This window comes from Balearica regulorum, chromosome 3 (genome assembly GCF_011004875.1).
Source record: "Balearica regulorum gibbericeps isolate bBalReg1 chromosome 3, bBalReg1.pri, whole genome shotgun sequence".
In the NCBI taxonomy this organism is placed as follows: domain Eukaryota; kingdom Metazoa; phylum Chordata; class Aves; order Gruiformes; family Gruidae; genus Balearica; species Balearica regulorum.
In genome coordinates, this window is record NC_046186.1 from 99371201 (window position 1) to 99392013 (window position 20813).

The window sequence follows — 20813 nt, forward strand, 5'->3', positions numbered from 1 at the left end:
GCAAGCTATATTTGTATTTCAAAGTTCAAGCATTAATATTTCTTCTTAAAATACCAAGACACACCAGTAGCTGCTTTATTGGTTTGGGATTTTTTAAATAAGTGTATTGCTTGTAGTATTCTACAGGTGCAAAGTTCTCAGATGGCTATTTATTTCCCCTCTCCTTCCTGAAAAATATCAAAGCAAGGTAATCTTGTATTATAACCATCTGAAACAGCTGACAAAAAGCAGTTCATTAGAAAGCAATTTAGGCATCCAAACACAGGTGTCTGGGGCCATTTTAGATTGACATATCAAGAAACATTTGACTGCAGGTATGGCTCAAAACACAGGAGAATATGTGCCATTTTAAAGTGGCTGCAGGGAGCCAGAGATAGTATTCCAGAGAGTTTAAAATGGCTTTAGACACCTATGCTCAAGTATCTTAACAGCTCCCTCAGACTAAGAATTGAAATTAAAAAATAATTTAGAAAACCTCCAAAACATTCATCACCTATTTATTGTACTAATCTTACATAAGCCAAGAAAGCGTGGATCCAAGAGCCTGAAGCTCAAATTAAATGTCTCTTACACACACCTCTTAAAACACTCCAAACTTAAACGTGAAACAATGTAACTTTTTCTATTGTATTTTTAGAAATAAAACATTTATGTTTTACTCATGATGATCTGACAAGCACAGTAAGTAGGACAAACCATGATCAGACACAGAACAACTTTGCTCTTAACACAATATAATTTATCACCAGGATAATTTTACAAATTTCTTTTTCCGCATTGTAATATAAAAACAACGCTAACAGTAGGATTCACTTTTAGTAAAGTAAGTAATAGTTTGCCCCAGCAGTAACACAAACCAGTACCAGGGAAGGAAACACTGGATACCATAAAGAAGTGAGAAAACTCAATTTGCTTGATGGCAAATACAAATACAAAACCAGTTTGCTTGATGGCAACATAAACAGTTCTGCATTTGAACAAACCTTTAGACAGCTGCTTTTGAACCAGGTTTTTGCACAGATCAGACCTTAACACCTATTAGAAAAGTAATGAAGAACTTCAAGTATTTTTACATCTCTCTTCACCTTTTTGACTCAGATTTGCAGCAAATATGAAATTTCATTTGCCATCCAAGGAAAGATTATTCCTGTCAAAAGGAATGAAATGGTAGGTACCCACAGGGAATCATAAAGTAGCACTAAGCTAAGCATATTTTCAGCACTTAGAACGAAAAATAAAGCAATGGCTCAGAGTTAGCAAGTATTTTAATGGAGCAATATGGTGATGACATACACAGGCCTCATTGTTCCAAGATCAGAGAGAAAACAAAATTCAATTTAAAATTGTTCAGCTTAAAAAATATTTTGAAAGTCTTAGGTATGACCACAAAGATGAATAGAATCAGTTTTTGAAAATGACACAATCCTCTTTAGGCCTTGGGCGAAGTTTAAGATAACGCTGTTCTGCAGTACTTCTCCTGGTTTACAAGAAATACTTCATTGTTTAAAGGAAAAATCCTGGAGAGCAAAAGCAAGCATCTCCAGTGAACTTTTAAAGCTTTAGGTCTATTTATTATACATGGGCTTTCTAATCAGCAACTGTAAATACTTAACTTTGATCCTGAAAACCAGAGTGACCTGGTGATACTTTCAGTGGCAGTGCTGCAGACTTACCCTTTCCCTTTTTCCATCTGATGTAAGAAAGACTTAAATGACTCAATTGAGCAATGGATACCAGGAAGAAACTGTAATCCTCACTCGGTTTAGATACGCATCATCACTTTTAAAAATGTGATGAACTCTGGTGTTGACTTTTTTCCTCTTCCATTCAATTTGTGGGATTCACTGTTAGAAAATGGTGGTGTTAGTGAGCAGGAAAAGAAGAAACAACAGTCCATGCCACCTGAAGTTTGTGTACAGTGTCTTTGTTTATAGTTAAGTAATGTGATGACTCAAGTTTGCCACTAGGAAGAACAGCTTGTTTTTACAACTAAAATCAAAATAAACTGAAGCAAAGTCTCTAGAAACTCAATACACCCACTTAATATAAAATGGTTTAAAAATAACTTAAAAAAAAATAATAATCCTGACAGGCAGTTACAGGTTCAAATGAGACTCAAACCACTCTATAGTTAACCATCCGCTAACAAAAAAGTTAAATTTATCAGCAACTTTCCTGTATCAGGGCCCAACACTGGATGCAGTGCCTAGATGTGATGCAACAAGTGCTGAATAATCAGGGGGGATAATCACTTGCCTTGATCTACTGGCTACGTGCCTGGTGATACAGTCCAGGATGCTGCTAGCCAACTTTGTTGCCAGGGCCTCGCTGTCTGCCAGCACCTCCAGGGCCTTCCCTGCAGAACTGCTCCCCCAAGCCCCTCTGTCCCCAGCCTGTATCCCTGCCAGGAGCTCTTCCTTCCAGGTGCAAGACTTGGCAGTTGTCCCTGATGAGCATCTTTGGGTTCTCGATACCCCATTCCTCCTGCTTTCGAAGAATCCCTGACTACCTGCCCTTCCCTCAAGTGCATCACCTGGTCTTCCCCTGCAGCGTGGTGTCACCTGCGAACACGATGAGAGCGCACCACATTGCCTGCTCCGGTCACTGATAAAGACAGGTCCGCATATAGATCCCTGTGGGACTCCACACAGAGTAGGAACCCTAAACCACCACCCTCTGACTCAAACCATGCAATTAGTTTTTTATTCACTCAGTTGTCCCTCAAATCCAGATCAATTCCAATTCCTTAGCCTGGTGTGCCTACCAAAATTGCTAGTGCTGGCACAAAAGAGAAAAGTAGGAATAAGAGACTTAAACTGGGAAGACATGATGGGAAAAACCAAGACCACTCCTTCCAGCAGCAGCACAGCCTGATGCTGAATTAAATCAGCAGTGTAACCAAAACTGAGGTGTATTAACTTCCTACCTCTTAAACTTAATTGCTTCCAGTTCTGACACCATATCTCAGCTTAGCTACATCCAACTTATGCAAGCTTAGATGGAAAGATTTAAATCACTACCAGAATTTGTGGAGTTAAGTAGTTTCACTAAGTTTGTTAAAATACCATTTAAATGACATTAGATCAGTGTAAATTTCAGCTCCAAGAATGCCACTACTATTTACTTTCAGAACAGTTTCTAAACTTTTTTCCTTTCCTGAAGACATTTTCTTCCATACTCAGCCCAAAAACTATATACATCACAAGCACTGCCAACATATTTTAAAACCTACAGATAAAAAGCTGAGAATGCTGAACAGCAGCAAGTTTACCTCACACATCAAAGGAAAGACAGCTGTGTGTAAGTCTCTCTTAAGCTTAGCTGGTTGTGGCAAACACATCAAGTGTGCATTTGGCAGTTAGATGCTACAGCAGTAAGAATTATAAATACAGGTTTTTGAGGGAGAGGGAGTAAATCTATTTACTGCCAAAATGAGTACCAAAGAGACAACATTCAGTCTAACCATCTGAACAACTCTATTCAGACTGTGAATGAAGAGCTGTCTTAGGTGAGCAGTTGGCCAATTTGCTCATCTGCGTGAGGCTTCTTGCCACACGTTGTCTTGTACTAACTTAGTTGTGATATTTAACCCCCTAGTGCTGTAGTAAAGCAGTTTAATCAACTTTGTGAGCTAGACTATGCATAGTTATACTGTCAATTTGAGAAAGGGTTTACCAAAGCTGAATTAATTAGCTTCACTTACACCATGTCTGTTAGTACAATGTTCAGATGGCTGTTAGAATATATAACATCAATTTGATATTTGCTGTTACTGTCAGATAGGATTAGCAATCTAAAGCACAATTTGTATAGATATGAGTCATTCAGATGGCATATTACTATCTGAAGTACAGATCTGAGTAATTCTGCAGGTAGGACAAAAAGACTGATTGGTTGCATTTACAGGGAACAGGTATACTTTTAATTCCTATTGGATAGCACAGATACACGTGGCCTCTAAGGGGTTATCTGGTTTTCTTACACAATTTTCCAGGTGATCCTCCCACACTACCTTGTCATTATTTTTCTAAAGGAGGTCACAACACAAAATAATTATACTGCACAACCATTAAGAACAAATATGCCACACCTACTCTCCAATAATAAAAATTATTTCTAAAATCATGCAAAAGTTTGAGTACTTCCAAGTAGCAAGTTACAATAATAACAATTCCCAGCATGAGAGTGAGTTATAAGTAACTGGGTAACTATCTCATGTTCATCATAGACCTGTAGCAAAAATATTTAATGAAAACTATTACAGTTTTCATTACCAGAAAACTCCACCTTCCAAAACTTGATGGGTGGGGGTTTTGGATAACTGGTTTTGGAGATTTTTGAGAGCAAGGAGCTCGTGGGTGGAAGGCAGGGATGGATTACCTTCATAAGTAGTATGAATCATGATGTACTACATTAAATATATCCTAATAAATTAAATGCGACATGAATAAATGCAAGAGTAAGAACATTAGTTTTTTAATGCTATTATTCAGCACTGCAAACTAGTTTATGACAACACTGCAGAACAAAAGGGTCCCACAGAAGCATGAAAACAATGACATGCAGGCAACGGTGAAAGAGCTGGAAATTCTGTATCATAAATCTAAACTAGATTTTTCCCCTCTCTCCCTCTTACCTGGTTTCTGTCTCACCTATTCAAATGCAAACTCTCCAAACAAGAAAATATCCTCTTACAGGGCTCAAAATGGTTTGGTCAGTCATGTGTACACCTGTATGAACTGCAGCAACCTGCTGCAGCATGTATGGAGCAACAGTCCTGGGCAGTGTTTCTTTAAGCAGCTCATTAGTAGCAGCAAGCAGCAGAGTTCTGTCCTAAGTTCTGTCCTCAAATCCAGGCTGGCACACCACTCCACAGAGCAAAAGTGGAGAATCTGACACTGCCCAAGAAATCATTTTTAAATCTATCATCTGGCTCAAGAAATACAAAGGCTATCTGCAACAATGCCATGTAACCTGCATGAATAATTATTAGACCTGATTTTGAGAAAAGGGAGATCTGTATCTTCCATTTTCATGAGACTGATGTAATTAACAACTTTTCCCATCACTTGGATTTTCATCATTTCCATACAGACTTGCTGATCCTAATATCTCGTTAAAACAAGACAGCCTTTCCTTTAGAATACGCAACAGGTGTGCCTGATCTAGTTAGTTAATAAGTTATATAGTTGTCTCTGCTTAATAAAATGAAGTGTAAATATTTAAAAAAAAATCATGTAGAGAGCTAAGAACACCAAAAATCTCTTAAGTTTTCTGTAAAACCCAGAGTCCACATTTAAGATCTACACTGGCATTTTCTTTCACTGTGTAACAATAACCACAGAGCTTCAGAGATTTAAACTGCTTTTCTAACATACAATTCACATCCTCAATAGCAGATAAACAGTTTTTCAAAATTTGTTGGCAGAGAGGAAAAGGCACAGATTGTACAAGCACTTTTCTACCCCTACTCAGAATGGCGTATAATTCTGCTTATAAAACACAAATTATTTATCTTCTACAGTATCTCCTTCCAGAAGAGCTGAATTTTGTTTGATTTTTTGCAGGGAGGAAAGTAGTAGTGGGGGGAAAAAAAAAAAAAAGAATCTATATATCCTGCTCTTGAGCAAACTTAACCAAGACACATTAAAATTCTATGCACAGGATTTTAAAAAGAGCAGAATGTTATCCAAGATAATATCTACACAAGGCCTGCAATGCTAAGAAAGCTTTTCTGTTTATAGACCTGACAAGACAAGCAGGAAGAAGAGTTCATTCACTCTGATGCTCTGTGTAAAACTTAAAAGTTCAGGTTTTTACATCTCCAGCTATGCTACAGATTTATCTTCCAGGGTATATTATTTCCTTGATGCATGTACAGAGATCTTAACATTATAATTAACTATATAATGAACTGAGAAAAGTACATAGAGATATGAATATATGTATCACTTTAAATTATTAAAACCTTTTGATTTATTAATTCTGATATCAGTGGGAAAAAACAAACAGAACAGCATAAGAATAAACATCACATTGTATTAACTAGTCAATCTTTAACACATATGCCATTTTTGTCATTTTTTTAAAAAAATAAATTGAAATAAAGATCAAGTAAACCAATGAAGTTTTTCTTTTATACTGAGTACTTTCTTTTATAGACACCGCATTCAAATACCACATTTATTATATTACCAAGTAAAATATCAAAGATCATAATTTATTCACTTCATACATGTTGAATGTTCAATATTCTGATCCTGGCTTTTTTTCCTCTTATTAAGAAAAAAATTAAAAACAGGAAAAAAGGGAATAGCATTATGAAAGTATACAAAGCTAGTCATTCTTTGAAGGCAAAAATAAATATATAAGCTGTCCATATATCAACGCCCTTTTTTTGTATGATACTTGGCAACTGAGTCCTTGGCCCCTTGAGGCCCTACCGAGAGTAACAGCATCAGGATTTCACTCCTGACAGCAGCATCCATCAAAGGATCCAGCGTAAGGAACTGTCACGTAGCGAAGGGCCACAGTACCCTGTTGGACTAGGTTACAGGTCACTGACCCTGCCAACACGAACCATTTCTGCACTGGTTTAAGCCAAAACAAGACTGCACTTTTAATACAGGAAATTGAAACATGACTCTCTTCAGCATTGCATATCACTGTCACAATCCTTCACAGAAACAAGAACAGACAAATGAAAATTTAACTCTATCACTGCGCATATCAAAAATGGGAAGATTACTAACTTAGTCGTGCTGATTTTTGACAGATGTTTAACCTGTTGTACAAGTAGAAAATGCACATGTACTTACGTAACCCCTGGATGTATGCATATACAGTGCTCTATGCATAGCCCAGCAACTATGCAATCTGCAGAGAAGACATCTTACATACTTCGATAAATCTGCACCCAAGTTTTGGATTCAGACAGTGGACGACAGTCAAAATGAACTACTTAGCTCCCCAAATTCTTTTAGGAATTTGATAATGTAGAACAGGCTTTTACTGGAAAAAATTTTTTAAGAATTGCACTTTTTAATCACTCAAATCTGTTTTGTTTATGGGAATAATGTATTCTACATTAGTACAAAGCACCTCTCTGCAAGGATCCTTGCAGAAGCACTTGTGTGGCACATCAAAACCACAATCAAAGCAGGTTCACAGTACAAATCTTCCCTTGCTCAGACAGGGTAACACACAGTAGCTGAGGTGAAAAAGAATCAAACAGACAAATCACACTGCCAAATAGCACAGCCATTCCAGCCACTCACTCTGATACTCCATGTGGTTCGAGGCATGTCAAACTCACCATACACGGTAACTTTGACCCCATATCCTGTTATTCTTGCAGGCTACATTTAACAGAGAGTTTACAGACAAACCACACTTTACAGATTAATCCTATATGCTATTTCTGTGTTTTCCACAATACCTCACACCACATATATATATACACACAGCATTGCATGAATCAGCCTGGGTAGGAAGCACTACATTAATTCTCACATGGTATTTTGCCCAAGCTAATACGCTCCATCGCTGTCATCATGCGTGAAGTTACTAGGCATGAATGAGTACTACCGAGGAAAACTATTGCAGGCTTCATTCCACTGCATGATACAGACATTCAAGAATTACTGCTGGTAAGCCTTTAAACCATCATGCCTGATCCCCAATTCATACATTTAACTGCCACTGCGTGATGGGGAAAAAAAGTCTTTCTGTATTAACAGTGAGTTTACATCATTCAGATTTGTAAATGATATAAACTACTGATTCAATTAGACTATCAGAAAACTCTTTGAAGATGTAAAATGCATCTCTAATTGGAGCTTTACAGATAGAGATAACCTAGCAATGTTTTTGTAGTCTAAAATTTATGCCTCAGGTGTTTAGGTACAGTGTGGGTAGACTGAGGAGAAAGTGGGAAGAGTCACTTAAAATTACAAGCTAAGGAGAGGAAAAAAAAAATTAGAACCATCTGAGACTGTGGAAATCTAGGAGGTGCGAAACATCCTATTTATCTTCGTAAGACAAAAAATTATGTGTAATAGTATCAATTTAAATGCGACTAGTATTTTGGAGGTCATCAAGAAAACACTGTAGGACCATTGGCCTGCACAATTAACAAACATTAAGGAGGCAAGAAAGTCAGCTGCCGAGAGATGAGTTACGTGTTTTCCACAAATCAAAAGAAACCCAGAACAAGAACTACAGTAATACTGATGGACGTATTTAAACTCGACCATGGGGAAATGAATCCTAAGGAACACAGGGAAACAGAGAACACACAAAGCTTTGGCAGTTTTCTGTGAATGCTGTCTCCTTCCAAAAACTCAAGTGTGAAGAATTTATGACTAGAGCTCAAAACAGTACCACCTTTTGTACCCCACTGAATATCTCCCTACGGAAGAAACAAACTAAAAAAGTAATTCCAGTAATTAAGTAATAAAAATAAAAGCTGAATTTCAGATATCTATTAAACAGTTTTAAGCATAAATAAGAACTGACATTTTGCAGCTTTTCACTGTCCACAGCAAACTCATGGAGTTAATCCAGATTTTGGTTTTAGTTTGGTTTTACATTCACAGAGATTGGCAGCAACATGTTCAAGCCTTTTAAATTATGTGTTCAGAAAATAAGATTTTTGAATTAAAAAAATAAATCTAAGTATGGCTGCCCAAAATTATAAATCTATTCTTAAAAGGTCAAAAGATGAAGCTAGCAGTTACTAGCTAGTTTGCTATTTCAAACAAAAATTCAGATGCAGTTATACAAACTAACTGCATAGAGTGGACAATACTTTTGTATGTGCAAAATTCTACATGTCTAAACGAAGATCACACACACTCAGGTGAAAAATATGTATTTATGCAAGTTTTCCATCAGAGCTAAGAACTCCTAAAACTATAAATTTAGTTGGAAATCCATTCACTCCAAGAGAAGATCATTAACATTCACAATCTAACAAGACATTCTGCACCAAAGCAAGAGTGTGAACGGCCACAGCAGTTAATAATTCCACAAGATACTTAGAGCTGACAGTAAACTTGTTAATGAGACAATATACGCCACAGTTAACTACTAATTCTAAAATGTTATTCACAAAAAGAAGACTCAGATACCGTCAGAAGCAAAAAGCTCATTACTGCTTATCGCTTTTACTGTTGAGGGAAGAAAAAAAAAAAATCACAAGTATGCAGTTCTTGCACAAAAATCAAATGAACAAAACACGTAATTTATGAGACTACCCAAAGCACCCTGGAAAAGGATAATTGGGAGCCTTGAGACAAGTTTCTCCTTGGCGACAAGGATGTAATTTTGGACAAGGCTTGCTCTATTTCAGCAAGTTCTGAGTTTTTTCTCCCCCTCTCCAAATAAATTACAACTGAAGGCATTCTCTTGGGTAAATGAAGGAAAACTTCATGTTCCCTTGTCTCAGGAGATCAAAAAGGTCATGTCTTCCTCAAAAAACCCCACTATTCTTCAAGCTCATTTTCAGTGAAAGTGATAGTTACACTAATAGAAAAATACCTTAGCATAAAAGCTACTCTGCCACTAAAGAATTTGTTATCTGTATCATCCTTAAATGGTCCTCCAGGGTGTGTCTAACCCACATCACAGACTTCAGGATACCCAGAAGCAACATAACATACTCGAATTTGCTAGTGCTTAGTTTACATGTCTCTCTTAGTTGACTGTAAATAAGTATAACATGTAAAATTCCCGTCTCAAGCAAAAAAGCCATTGGAACTCATTCTCCTAAACTTTCCTGGCTTACTATATTTTTGTCTCTGTTCACCATCCCATCTTCAAAGCAAACTGAAGAGTCTTCTGATGGCTTGCTCACAGACAGACCTCTGAAAGACTTGTCTTTCCCTCAAAGAAAAGAGGGTTGATATGTGACATCAAAAATAATTTTGTCCTAATTCTTCAGTACTCAGGGGGGATGGACGGACACACACACACGACATGAAGTTGCAAACACTACTTTATATTTACAGAAACCTTGAGATTAAGAAGGTAGTATCTCACTGAACCAGTTACACAAGTCTGCTCACCCACTCCTCGAGTATATCTACCAGCCAAGCCTCCTTCTTCCTCCTTATAAATGCTCCAAGAGATTCTCTGATCTTTAATTCCCAACCCTGCCTTTCCACACCTTAGCTCCTTTCCCTCCTATCTAATGTCCAGAAAAATGGTATCCTTCATCACAACGTAGTATCAACAGATCTGTTTGCTTAACACTAGGCAAGAAGGAGGCTTTCTCACTTAGTGCAATTAAAACACGAACCGTAACCTAACAGAAAACCTTCCAGAAGTCATCAAATTCCATGGAAGAGTCACACACTACTTAAGAGAGACAAATCAATTGAACTCTTGAGCTCTAAAGATTTATTTTTGCATTCATGTGATCATAAATAAAACCCAAAAGGTTTTGTTTCTGGTTTATTTGTAACAAGACCAATGCAATACAATGATCTTTTCATTCAAAGGACCACCCAGTAAACAGGTAGCTAAAACTCTCTCAGCCTCAGCATCACTTTCCTCTAGCACAGATGCCAATCTCTACTGACACTACCAGTAGAGCGAATAAACTGTCTCTATTTATTCCCCTGGTAGTTGTATGCAGGATATAACAATATAGGCATTTACCACAATTTAAAAAAAAAAAAGTATTAATTATTTCAACATTTAAAATTATGAAGGTGGAGAAAATGGATCATATGCAATGGAAGAATTAACATTTGTCTCTCACATTGATTTGATCAAAGGTATTTCTAGCTAAATTTAGGCTATGGAGACAACAGGTATTCAAGGGAACTAATGGGACCACAAAAAAAAAAAGTCAATTTATGGTTTCAAATAAATTCTCCAGTCAAAAGATACTTTTTATGCTAAGGCACTGTATGATTTGAATTAGGTAAAGTCTCTCATTTTAAAGTGAGTTTTTAGAAAAGGGATTATGATTAAAGAAACATTATACCCTTTCTGCATAACAGCTTTTTAGTTTGATGTACAAGAAGTACTATGATGAAAAAGAACCACAGGAAAAAACCCACCAGGATTTTGGTTGTGTTATCATCTGATTGGACAAAACCAGCCCTGTAGTACTAGATTATAATGTTTTGAATTACATAACTAAGAGAAAAGAACACTGAAAAACACAAAGCATTTTAGGCATTTTACTCAGGAGTTCTTTACTGGACCCCCAGGGTCTTCACACACACATTTTTTTCGATAGACTAAATATCCAAATAGTCCTATTTCTGTTTTAGTGCTATGTACACTTCAGAAAAATACTGAAAACTGAAACTTTCTAACATGTATTTTTTCAATCGTTGGAAAAGGCAGGAAAAACTCTCATGTTTTTCCTGGAATTAAGAATACCACTATGCAAAAGCAACCATATATTAAAAAAACCTGATGACATATGAAAGGAATTCACTTTTCAGTTTTGTGTATCTTTGGGAATATTAATGAGTAACTTGCATTACTATTAAATATATTAAACAATATTTCTCAAGTTAAGCTCATTGTCTTGCCATCTTCTATGCTACCTGCTAGCCTGCTGCTCTACTGAAATAAAATGCTTCCCAAAAATCAGATGGAATATTAACAGCTTCATTCTCTCAGATGCATCGAGAATGTTTGGCAATTCTTATGATACTAATGTAGATTGTAAATATGCAAAATAACTGGGTTTGGTTTTTTTTTTTCCACAAATACAAAGCATCTTTACATAAGAGAGCTCAACAACAGCAAAAGTGCTGTGTAAGATCGAACCATTTCCAGGACTGTTGGAACATTCTTGCTATTAATATATAAAGTAAACTCTTAGTTTTTAGGCTAATTATGTGTAAGGTGCTTTGAGATCTTTTGACAGGAGCTATAAAAATGTATTGATACATTAAATATTTTTCACCAACCTTAAGAGCATTACTTCACAGATAAAGAAACTAAAGTACAGAGAGAATACTTGATTTTTTTTCTGATCACAATACATCAGTGCCATACCAAGGTCAGAAACGAGTACAGACTCCAACTGTTCAAGAGGAATCACATCTGTAGTAGGACTCTTCCCTTCTTCTATTGCGTACAAAAATTCTATAGCAGAAAAACCATTTTGCAAAGCAATGTGACACGAAACATGACTGTTCAAGAGCTGAAGGCTAAGAAAAGTCCTAAAAAAAAAAGCACAACTATGAGCAGTAAAGCCAGTAAGCGATCTCAACAAAGAGCAACTGAAATTGAAAAAGGGAGATTGGGGCTATAGCTTCTGTAATCTAGAAAAAATTCAGGTTTACCTTTGATCTCTCAGTCACTGAAACCAGTATGCCTCAGATTGTTTTTAAATTGACTCCTGTCTCGTTCACGAGATCAACGATTTCATTAATGAGAAAAAATACATAGTGCATTGGCTTTAGCATAGGCCAAGAAAAATTCTGGGCATTTAGTCAGCAGCTCAGCACACCTAAGTCAAAGCAAGGTCTCTTAATACACATCAGAAGACAAAGACATCTGACAAGAATTTTTTTTTTATATGCTCCCCAGGTGGTTGACTAGGAAAAAGCTGTTTGAGGAGTTGCAGTAGGAGAACAACTTCAGACATAATATTACATGATAGCCCAGCACATGACCAGATAAAGAATTTAAAACGTAAAGAACTGTAAAAAATAGCATTGTGCACTCAGCTACAAGCAATTAATAGTTCATAAATCTATTACAGAAGAAGGAAATACAGAAGTTGAGTCCTTCCCTGTAGCCCAAAACTAGTGCTGGTGGAGAGCTAGTACAGTCCCCCCTCCCTAGCTATTAAAACCTTGCCCTAAAATATTTACATCAACTCTAGATAAAGGATCATCTAAATTTTACAGCTCCAGCTCCAGTTGGTAATTTCTCTTTCAATCACACCATTCAGTTAGAAAACATCTCTATGCCACTCCTTTACGTTTGCTTCACCCATTTTAACGAGCTATGCGGTTTTGTCCCGTCTCTCCAAGTTCATTTGCTTACGTACTTCAGTCATCCGTTGCAACAGCTCTTGTACTGCCTGCTGTCTTCTATTCATCTCTTTTCCCCATAACGTAAGCCTCACTCTGCTGCACAAAGAAAAGAATGGCCCCCTCGCAATGACCCTATGGTAATGGCTACAACCTAAGAGCTGGCGGATGTTACGTCCCACGAGAACTCTCCTACTCAGTTTAGGAGGCTGCGCAGGATCAAGAAGCTGATCTTGGCCAGTATTTTGTTTTGGCTTTCAAGTTGGCCTTATCGTACACGCTGGTTTATAGTAACAAATCAAAGGGGGAAAAATGTAGTGTCTTCAAGAGCCCATAAAACATTCCAAAACGCCGGGATTTCAGCGGCTACATTTAGAACTATTTCCTGTTCTAGACTAACACATTACATGATGCTCGTACACAAATAAAAATGCTTGTTAATTAACTTCCACCCGAAACACCAGTGAAAAAACAGGAAATGCAATTTCCTCACAGATTAGTGTCAGATGCTTTGAAACCTCTGTACCCAGGTATTTTAGAATAGCCTAAGGAAAACTTGATTTCCCCCCCAAAACATTTCTTTTTATATCCTGAAACTTTTTTGAAGACAACTTAAAAAAAACAAACAAAAAATCCCATGAAAAAAACAGTATATGGACTCTTTACCAGTGATAATGTCATAGATCTACTTCATTCCATTTCCCAAACATCCTTTAAAATTGTTTTGAAACTTCTTCAAATCACTGAACATTCTTCTTAAAATGCCAAAGTATTTTCTTACAAAGCTATTTTCTTCTCTTATTAAATGAGACCATAACTACATCACAAAATGCAAGCTTCAGAAATTGAAGTGTCATCCAAAAAAACCCAATCCCCACCTGCTAAAATCTTCAAAAGTGCATTACTCAAGAGAGCTTTCTCTACCATAAAGAAAAAAAAATTGCTAGCAATATAAAATGTCATTAGAAAAGATCAAGCAGATTTTATACTTAAGACTCCTCTAGACACATACACTGGAGTAACCAGTAACTGAACTAGAATTTCCATTCTTTAAGAAACTTGTATCTATTAGCATTTATTTTATAACAAACCAGGTAGAAGCGCTGAAGCATCAACACTTTCAGCTACATAAAACATTCCCAACACATTCAATGCATAAATATACAAATATTTTGTTTACATACATCATATTTTTAAACAGAACACTGTGGTATTCCAGAATAAAAACATTTAAATTGATTTGACATTTAACTACATCTGCTGTATGAGCTGTATGAAGATCCAGACGAGCAATCCTTCACTATATGCTGTCCTCTATAACTGTAACATATATCTCATAAGGTAACTTAGCTGTACAGATTCCACAGATTGGTCAGAAAGAAAATGTCCGGAGACACCTAGTTCATAAGAACGATGGGTTAGAAGACTTATGATCTGTGAGACAGAGAATTCTAATGATGCTTGCTGACTCAGCTAGAAATTACAGTTTTGTTTTCTCACTAGAAAACAGCAAGAGAATCTCAATAGAGAAGACGCGATGGAAGATTCCATGGTACTTCTACTGACACCAACAAACCCCTAGTATGCTATAGTGGAAGAGCAACAGACCGTCAAGTCCTTTATATCAAAGTGCTGACAAAATGGCAATCCAAAACTCACAAAGGAAATAGAAAAATCTTATTCAGTCTTCCACATCAAACAATGCCCACAGAACTAGCACATCCTTTTCTACAAAAATAAGCCAAACAAACAAGCAAAAGAAAAATCTCTACAAAGATTCACCTTTTAAAAATCAAATTAAAAAAACAGTAATTGTATTTCCAGTAAAATTGTTATCCTTTTCATCATTCCCTGCCTCCTCCATTAGAAAAGAAAAACAAGGAAAATGTGCTAGAAAGCTTAGTGAAACTCACTAAAAGTTCTATGTTTCTATGTATTTCATATGGAAGAACTCAAAAGACTATAATGATTGTGAGGGCAGACTACAATAAAATAGGTCACCAATAATTATAAAGTGTACCTAACTACATTAGAAAAACATTTAAATAAGTCATCCCCATAGAACATAAGCAAAATGTATATTCTTTCTTTAAAAAAACAAGCTAGTACTTCATGCTACATACTCAAATCACCTCTACTTCTCTATGACCAATGAAAGAATAAAACCAAAGGCAGCTGTGTCTCATCACTAAAGGCATTTGTATGAGTAAAATTATCAGAATTTGATGTTAAACGAATTGTAAGGTATTTTGTAAGCGCCTAATTGCTCTATCATATAACTGCACATAAAATACGGCATTAGGTAATGTCTTTGAACAGATTCACCCCAATATATTATAGAAGAGATGCTTATAATCCCTATGTCACTTACTTACATACTAATTTTGAAAACTCAAGTAGCATTTATAATCAAAATGCTATTTAACAGTATATGGCAAGAGATCTACCAGACATTGACATTTGTAACACTTCAGTTATTTACAAACATGAGTGCAATGTTTTGCAAATAACTATCTTCTCAAACATCTGTTTTTCAGGTTCTGTTTTTGTCTTCAGAATTATATATTTAATTATAAAGTTATGGAAAAATATGATATTTCAGTTGTAGATCAAATGGCAGCTACCAAAAAAAGCTAAGTTCATGATGCAAACGGGCATTTTTGTCTATTACCGCTTGTTGATTTTCTAAAACCCAATGAGATTATGCTTACTGTAATTTAACTGATATCTACATTTATCATAAACGCACATGACAGCTATTTTACAATCTCCAGTGATTTTCAGTTTCCAATGATACGTTTCATTCTTCACAGTAAGCAATACACGTTTATGTCTAACTAAAAAATTGAAATCAAATCCTCACAAACGCTCTTAAGTTTAAATCAACTTACACCAAAGATTTACTGTTGATATAAAAAAAGAAATATAGCTGTATCTTCCAGATGAAGAAAGATACTATTTTTTTTTTCCAGATGGAGACTTTCAATCACTTCAAATACAGCTTAACTTAAGTCCTGGAAGCAACTACTAGGAGCAGGGCCAGTATCAGATAATGCTAAGCATCTAACTGGATATTAATTAATGCCTAATATAAATATATATTCCTCATGCCAAAGAAATGCAATTTTAGGTAGCTGCAGAAACTGAACAGTCTGCAATAGAAAGAAAAAATGCCCTATACAATCTACTTACTAGCATGCTTATCTGCAAGCATTATAAGGCTGTTGGAAATATCTCTTCGCCTGTAAAAACACACCACTTTTGCTTCCACGTTTCCATTGGCAGTCTACAAAAGAAAGATAAAATAGAATCAGAATGTATCCTTCCTCAGCTGAGTAACATAAATTAAATGCCCTCTGCTTGCAATTGTCCCTCATATAAGTAGTTCTCTCACATGATCAGTCAGGCTGAAATCAACAGAATTAACTCAATTAAGTAAAAACTTCCTGACACAGGCCAATATCAATTTCAGATCAGATAACAGTATTGATTATAATTATTTAGTCCTAAGCATTTATATATTATTCAGCTGTTCAGAGATGTAATGCCAATATTATGTTAACATGAGAATCCTTAAGAAATATTAGAAGCTTGTGAGCACTTCTTTGCAACCCAGCTTTAGGCAGAAATGTGTATTTCAAAGTAATCTGGCACTTTTTTGGAATCATATTTAATATAACATGGTTTATTTGAAAATCCACTGCAGCTTGTAGGGGAAAAGAGCTATTTAGTTCACAGTTGTTTTCATGACTCATTATAGGGATCATGCTCTTTAACCTAAGAATCTACTAATATCTGAAGAACTGTACCTTCTTTCTTGTATGAAAAGTACAAAATTAGTTCATTACTTTGAGTTACTTATTTAAAACGTGAGATGTGGCACTGAAAAGTAACGTGTTTTAATTAAATTTCTAATCAAAAAAGAAAGCATCTTATATCCAGTAAAATGGTAACCAAACCATTTCATTACATATTTGCGTAACATCTCTACGTTTGCTCAATGCCTTTAATACATGAAAGCACATAATTCACAATTAAGATATCTGGACTATATCCTCAAAACTCTCTTAAAAAAAAAAATTAAAAAAAATCAATACATGACTGTGCTCCATCATCCACAAGCAAGATTAAATTATAGCAATGCAGTTTAAAGATGATAAACACGACATTGAGAACATGATTGGAATCACTTCAATTAGTGTAAATAAAAAATATTCTTCTCCAATAAAAGACCAAAATGATTTACCATGCACAAGCTCAGTGGATGTTGCGTTGGACAGCACTAACAGGTAACGTGGTTGATGCCTGCTACAGAGTAGCGTTATGTTCCATTAACAAGAAAATCATTTGCAGGTCACTAACTTTTTAATTTACTTTCTAACCACAGGAAAAAAAAATCTTCATCATTATTTACATCACGATAAGCATTTTGATCATTAACTTTTGACACGATGTATCAGTAAGTTTTAATACTGTTTGATGGAATAGTAAAAACATGCCATGCTAAAAAAAAAAAAAAAAAATCCCACACCACTCTTAGTAGTATAAGAGCGAAGAAAAACAATCATACTTTTCCCCAAAATGACACTCTGAAAAGCCTCCATTCTTTATAAAAATAGACTCAGGATCAAGAGAGAGAATAGTCTATTTCTATTCAAAAGCCCATCCTTCATTCACAGCTGCCAATAAGCAGAGCAATAAACAGCCACAGAAGTCACATATTCTGTTATTTGATCACTGCAAAGTCTCACTGATAGCTACTACCTCTTTACACATATATCCAAAATCAGACACATTACATGATCACTATCATTCCAGATGGATTCACAGTGTCATCACCATGTAGACAATTAAATTCATTCATTTCCTCAAGCATTCATAGGATTGGTTTGGAAATTTTTACAGCAGAGTACTCCTGCTCACCAGGAATGATCAACTGTGGGTTTCCTTAGATAACAGGGCAGAATTACAAGATAGCACATCGCAAGATTTCAGTAGCTGAACCATACACAAAATACATAGCAAATCTCAAGAAAGTAAAAAAAAAACAACAAACAACCACCAAACCCAGGAAAAGAAAAACCAGAAAATTCTAGAACACAAATCTTATGGGATGGAAATCGTTCTGGTTTTGAAAAGTACACTGACTGTTGTCAAAGGTTAAGCAAGAATCATAGATACTTGAATACCTTGTTAAGTTCTTCAATTCTCCTAATGAGATAGGGATTGCTAGAAGAATTTTCAAAATAAACGTAATCTGCAATGAAAAAAGTAAAGATATTGAAATACGAAAAAACCCCAAATGTAAAAGCCTACCATTGTTAGTGCAAATTTTTTCTTTTCAATCTAGAAGCTGTTAAAAAGCTGAGCTCTCTTAGTAAATGTGAAGTATTTCTATACTGAGAATTAACATAATTTGTTCCTAAATTCTGGTCATAACTGCACTACATGTGCTTTAAGAATCACACTGAAATAAAGTCAAATGCCTTGGGTTGGAGCTCACATTGTAATTCAGTAATCCACACACTTCATAAATCTTGATATAAAAGTGGTAGTTTCTCACAATCGACTAGGGAAGATTAAAGAACCAAGCGCTTTAGTGAGCTTCTGTATGATGGAGATAAATATTTCTGTAAGATATGCTAGCTCACATTTATTATCAGGTGCTGTGATAGTACAGTTGCCCAAATAAGTAATGTACATTTTATGATACTCGCTTTTGTTGTCATCTCTGTTCAGTAACATGCAAACTATATTAAGCAGTAACAGTCATGAGGTTAGCAAGGTTCTTCCAGGACAAAATCTCTTACGGCATCATTAATATAAAAATATTTTCATAGAGTATATGGAAGTTTACTCATATCCTGAAAGCCATTCCCATGTAACATACAAAGAATTGACATGCAGCGCATTTCCTTCAGTAGTTTTCTCAAAACTTGTTTTTGTCAAATGAAAAAGTACCCGTTCAAGTGCTAACCACACTTTACATCTGGTATTTGCCTTCTGCACCTTGCAAACTTTATTTAAAAAAATATTTGGGAGGGGGAACGGACCATAATGACGTATAACACTCTTCCACAGTGCTTTCATACCACATTACAGTGAAACAGAGCCTCAGGTAGCTCATTTAGCTCTACAGAAAGAATATGATCTCTGGAGATTGTTCACTATTACTTATTAAGATTTTAAAAAAATTAAAAAATATATAGAATTGATGACCTAAAAATCAAACCCTACCCAGATTTCAACAGTGCTGCTCAGAGAAGGATTACGTTCATGAGTAAAGGCTGATGGGATTACAATCTAAATGCCCTAATGAGGGAGTATGCAGAGAGATGATTTGTGGATGTATCAGCATATCTCAGAGGCAGAAAGAGACTCCAACTAACTACTCTCACCCCTCATTTCTTTGCATCTTCCCTCTCACCTCAGGCTGCTGAGGAGAGCAGGAGGAGACAAGCCATTTTTGAGCACCAAGTACTGAAAACCAAACTTGAGCAGTGCACCTGAGCGGCAGCGCCAGGAACACAGCCATGTTCGCTCCCTAAGGGAGGGTAGAAGAAAGTTATCCGTGTCTATTTCGACACGGTGGGAAGAGAAACGCTGGTCGTGTTTTTTACCGCCTAAGTACCCCCCTTCGCCAGCAGTCCCGTATCAGCGCACTCCTCAGGGGTCACGTCGGTAAGCTGTAAAGCTGACAAAAATCCCCCGGTTACACAGCCGGATTTATTATTTAGCTCTGGGAGATGAAGGAAGGCGCGCAGAAACTCCGCCGCTGAAGGGAGGGAGCAGGGACAGGGGAACGACACAGTGGGAAGCGCCACCGGGCGCCCCTCGGGGCAGCCACCGGCTACCGGCTGCCCGCGCCACGCCACCCGGGCCCGCCAGGCCGCAGCGGCGGCTGGGCTGGGCCGAGGCAGGCTCCTGGGCCGGGGGCGCACGGCCACGGTAGGCCGCCCCCTCGCTCGCCTCGCAGGCGGGGCAGCCTGCTGCGGTGCGCTGCGCTGGCTCGGCGGGTGGCGAGGCCGGGGGGCCGCCGGGCGGCCCCTTCGCTGCTCGCCGGGGAAGGAGGCGAAGCGCGAAGGGAGGCCGTGCCCGGCCCGCGCCGCGCTGAGGGGGCAGGAAGCCGGCAGCGCCGCTCCCCCCTTCCCCGCGGAGGGCGGCGCTGCCCTTCTCCTCCTCGGCGGTGGGGGCCGGCCTCCCACCCGGCGCACAGGGCTGGCGGGGGAGGAACCTGTGTCCTCCCCCTCCGCCCCGCGGAGGGCCCGGCGTCCCCTTTACCGGGGCCGGCTGCCTCCTCCCGCCGCCCGCTCGGGCCTGGCCGCCCCGCTCGGGGCCATGGCGCTGGGGACGGGAGGCGAAGGGGGCCGGTGCGCCTCTCTCCACCCCGGCGCGGTGCGCGCAGCCCCCGGCGCGGCGCGCACAGCCCGCGGCGCGGTTGGGCCCCCCGGCCAGGCCCCGTCCCCGCTGCCGGGCGCAGGGCCCCCCGGCGCCGAGCGGGCACTACCCCGTCCCTACATACCTCCCACTCGGTACATGTTGGCCGCCATGTCTGCGCTCTGCGCCCTCCTCCTCCTCCTCCTCCTCCTCCTCCCGCCGCCTCTGCCGGGCTGGGCAAGGAGGGAGCGGCTCCCGCGGCCCCCCCGCCCCGCGCTCGCCCCCACCCTGCGCCACCCCTCCCCGCCCGGGCACAGGACACAGCGCCGCGCCTCACGGGGCCGCCGCCGCCTCGGCCGTTTCCGGAGCCGCCCGGCGGAGAAAGGGTTAAATAACCGCCCCCACCGCTTTCCTCCCTCCCCTCCG

The 20813-nt window shown here is 38.3% G+C and overlaps 1 protein-coding gene across 2 annotated transcripts in view; it reads right to left on the reverse strand.

The window, feature by feature from the left end:
- MTA3 (metastasis associated 1 family member 3) overlaps positions 1 to 20678 on the reverse strand; it is a 137555-nt gene extending 116877 nt beyond the window's left edge. For both annotated transcript variants that reach the window (XM_075749147.1, XM_075749149.1), the window contains exons 1-3: positions 20533 to 20678; positions 18200 to 18267; positions 16203 to 16296 (exon numbers count right to left, since the gene is read on the reverse strand). In XM_075749147.1, the coding sequence (XP_075605262.1) occupies positions 16203 to 16296; positions 18200 to 18267; positions 20533 to 20560 (190 nt within the window). In that variant the 5' untranslated portion in view covers positions 20561 to 20678. The remainder of the gene's footprint in view (positions 1 to 16202; positions 16297 to 18199; positions 18268 to 20532) is intronic.
- Between the last annotated feature and the right edge of the window lie 135 nt (positions 20679 to 20813).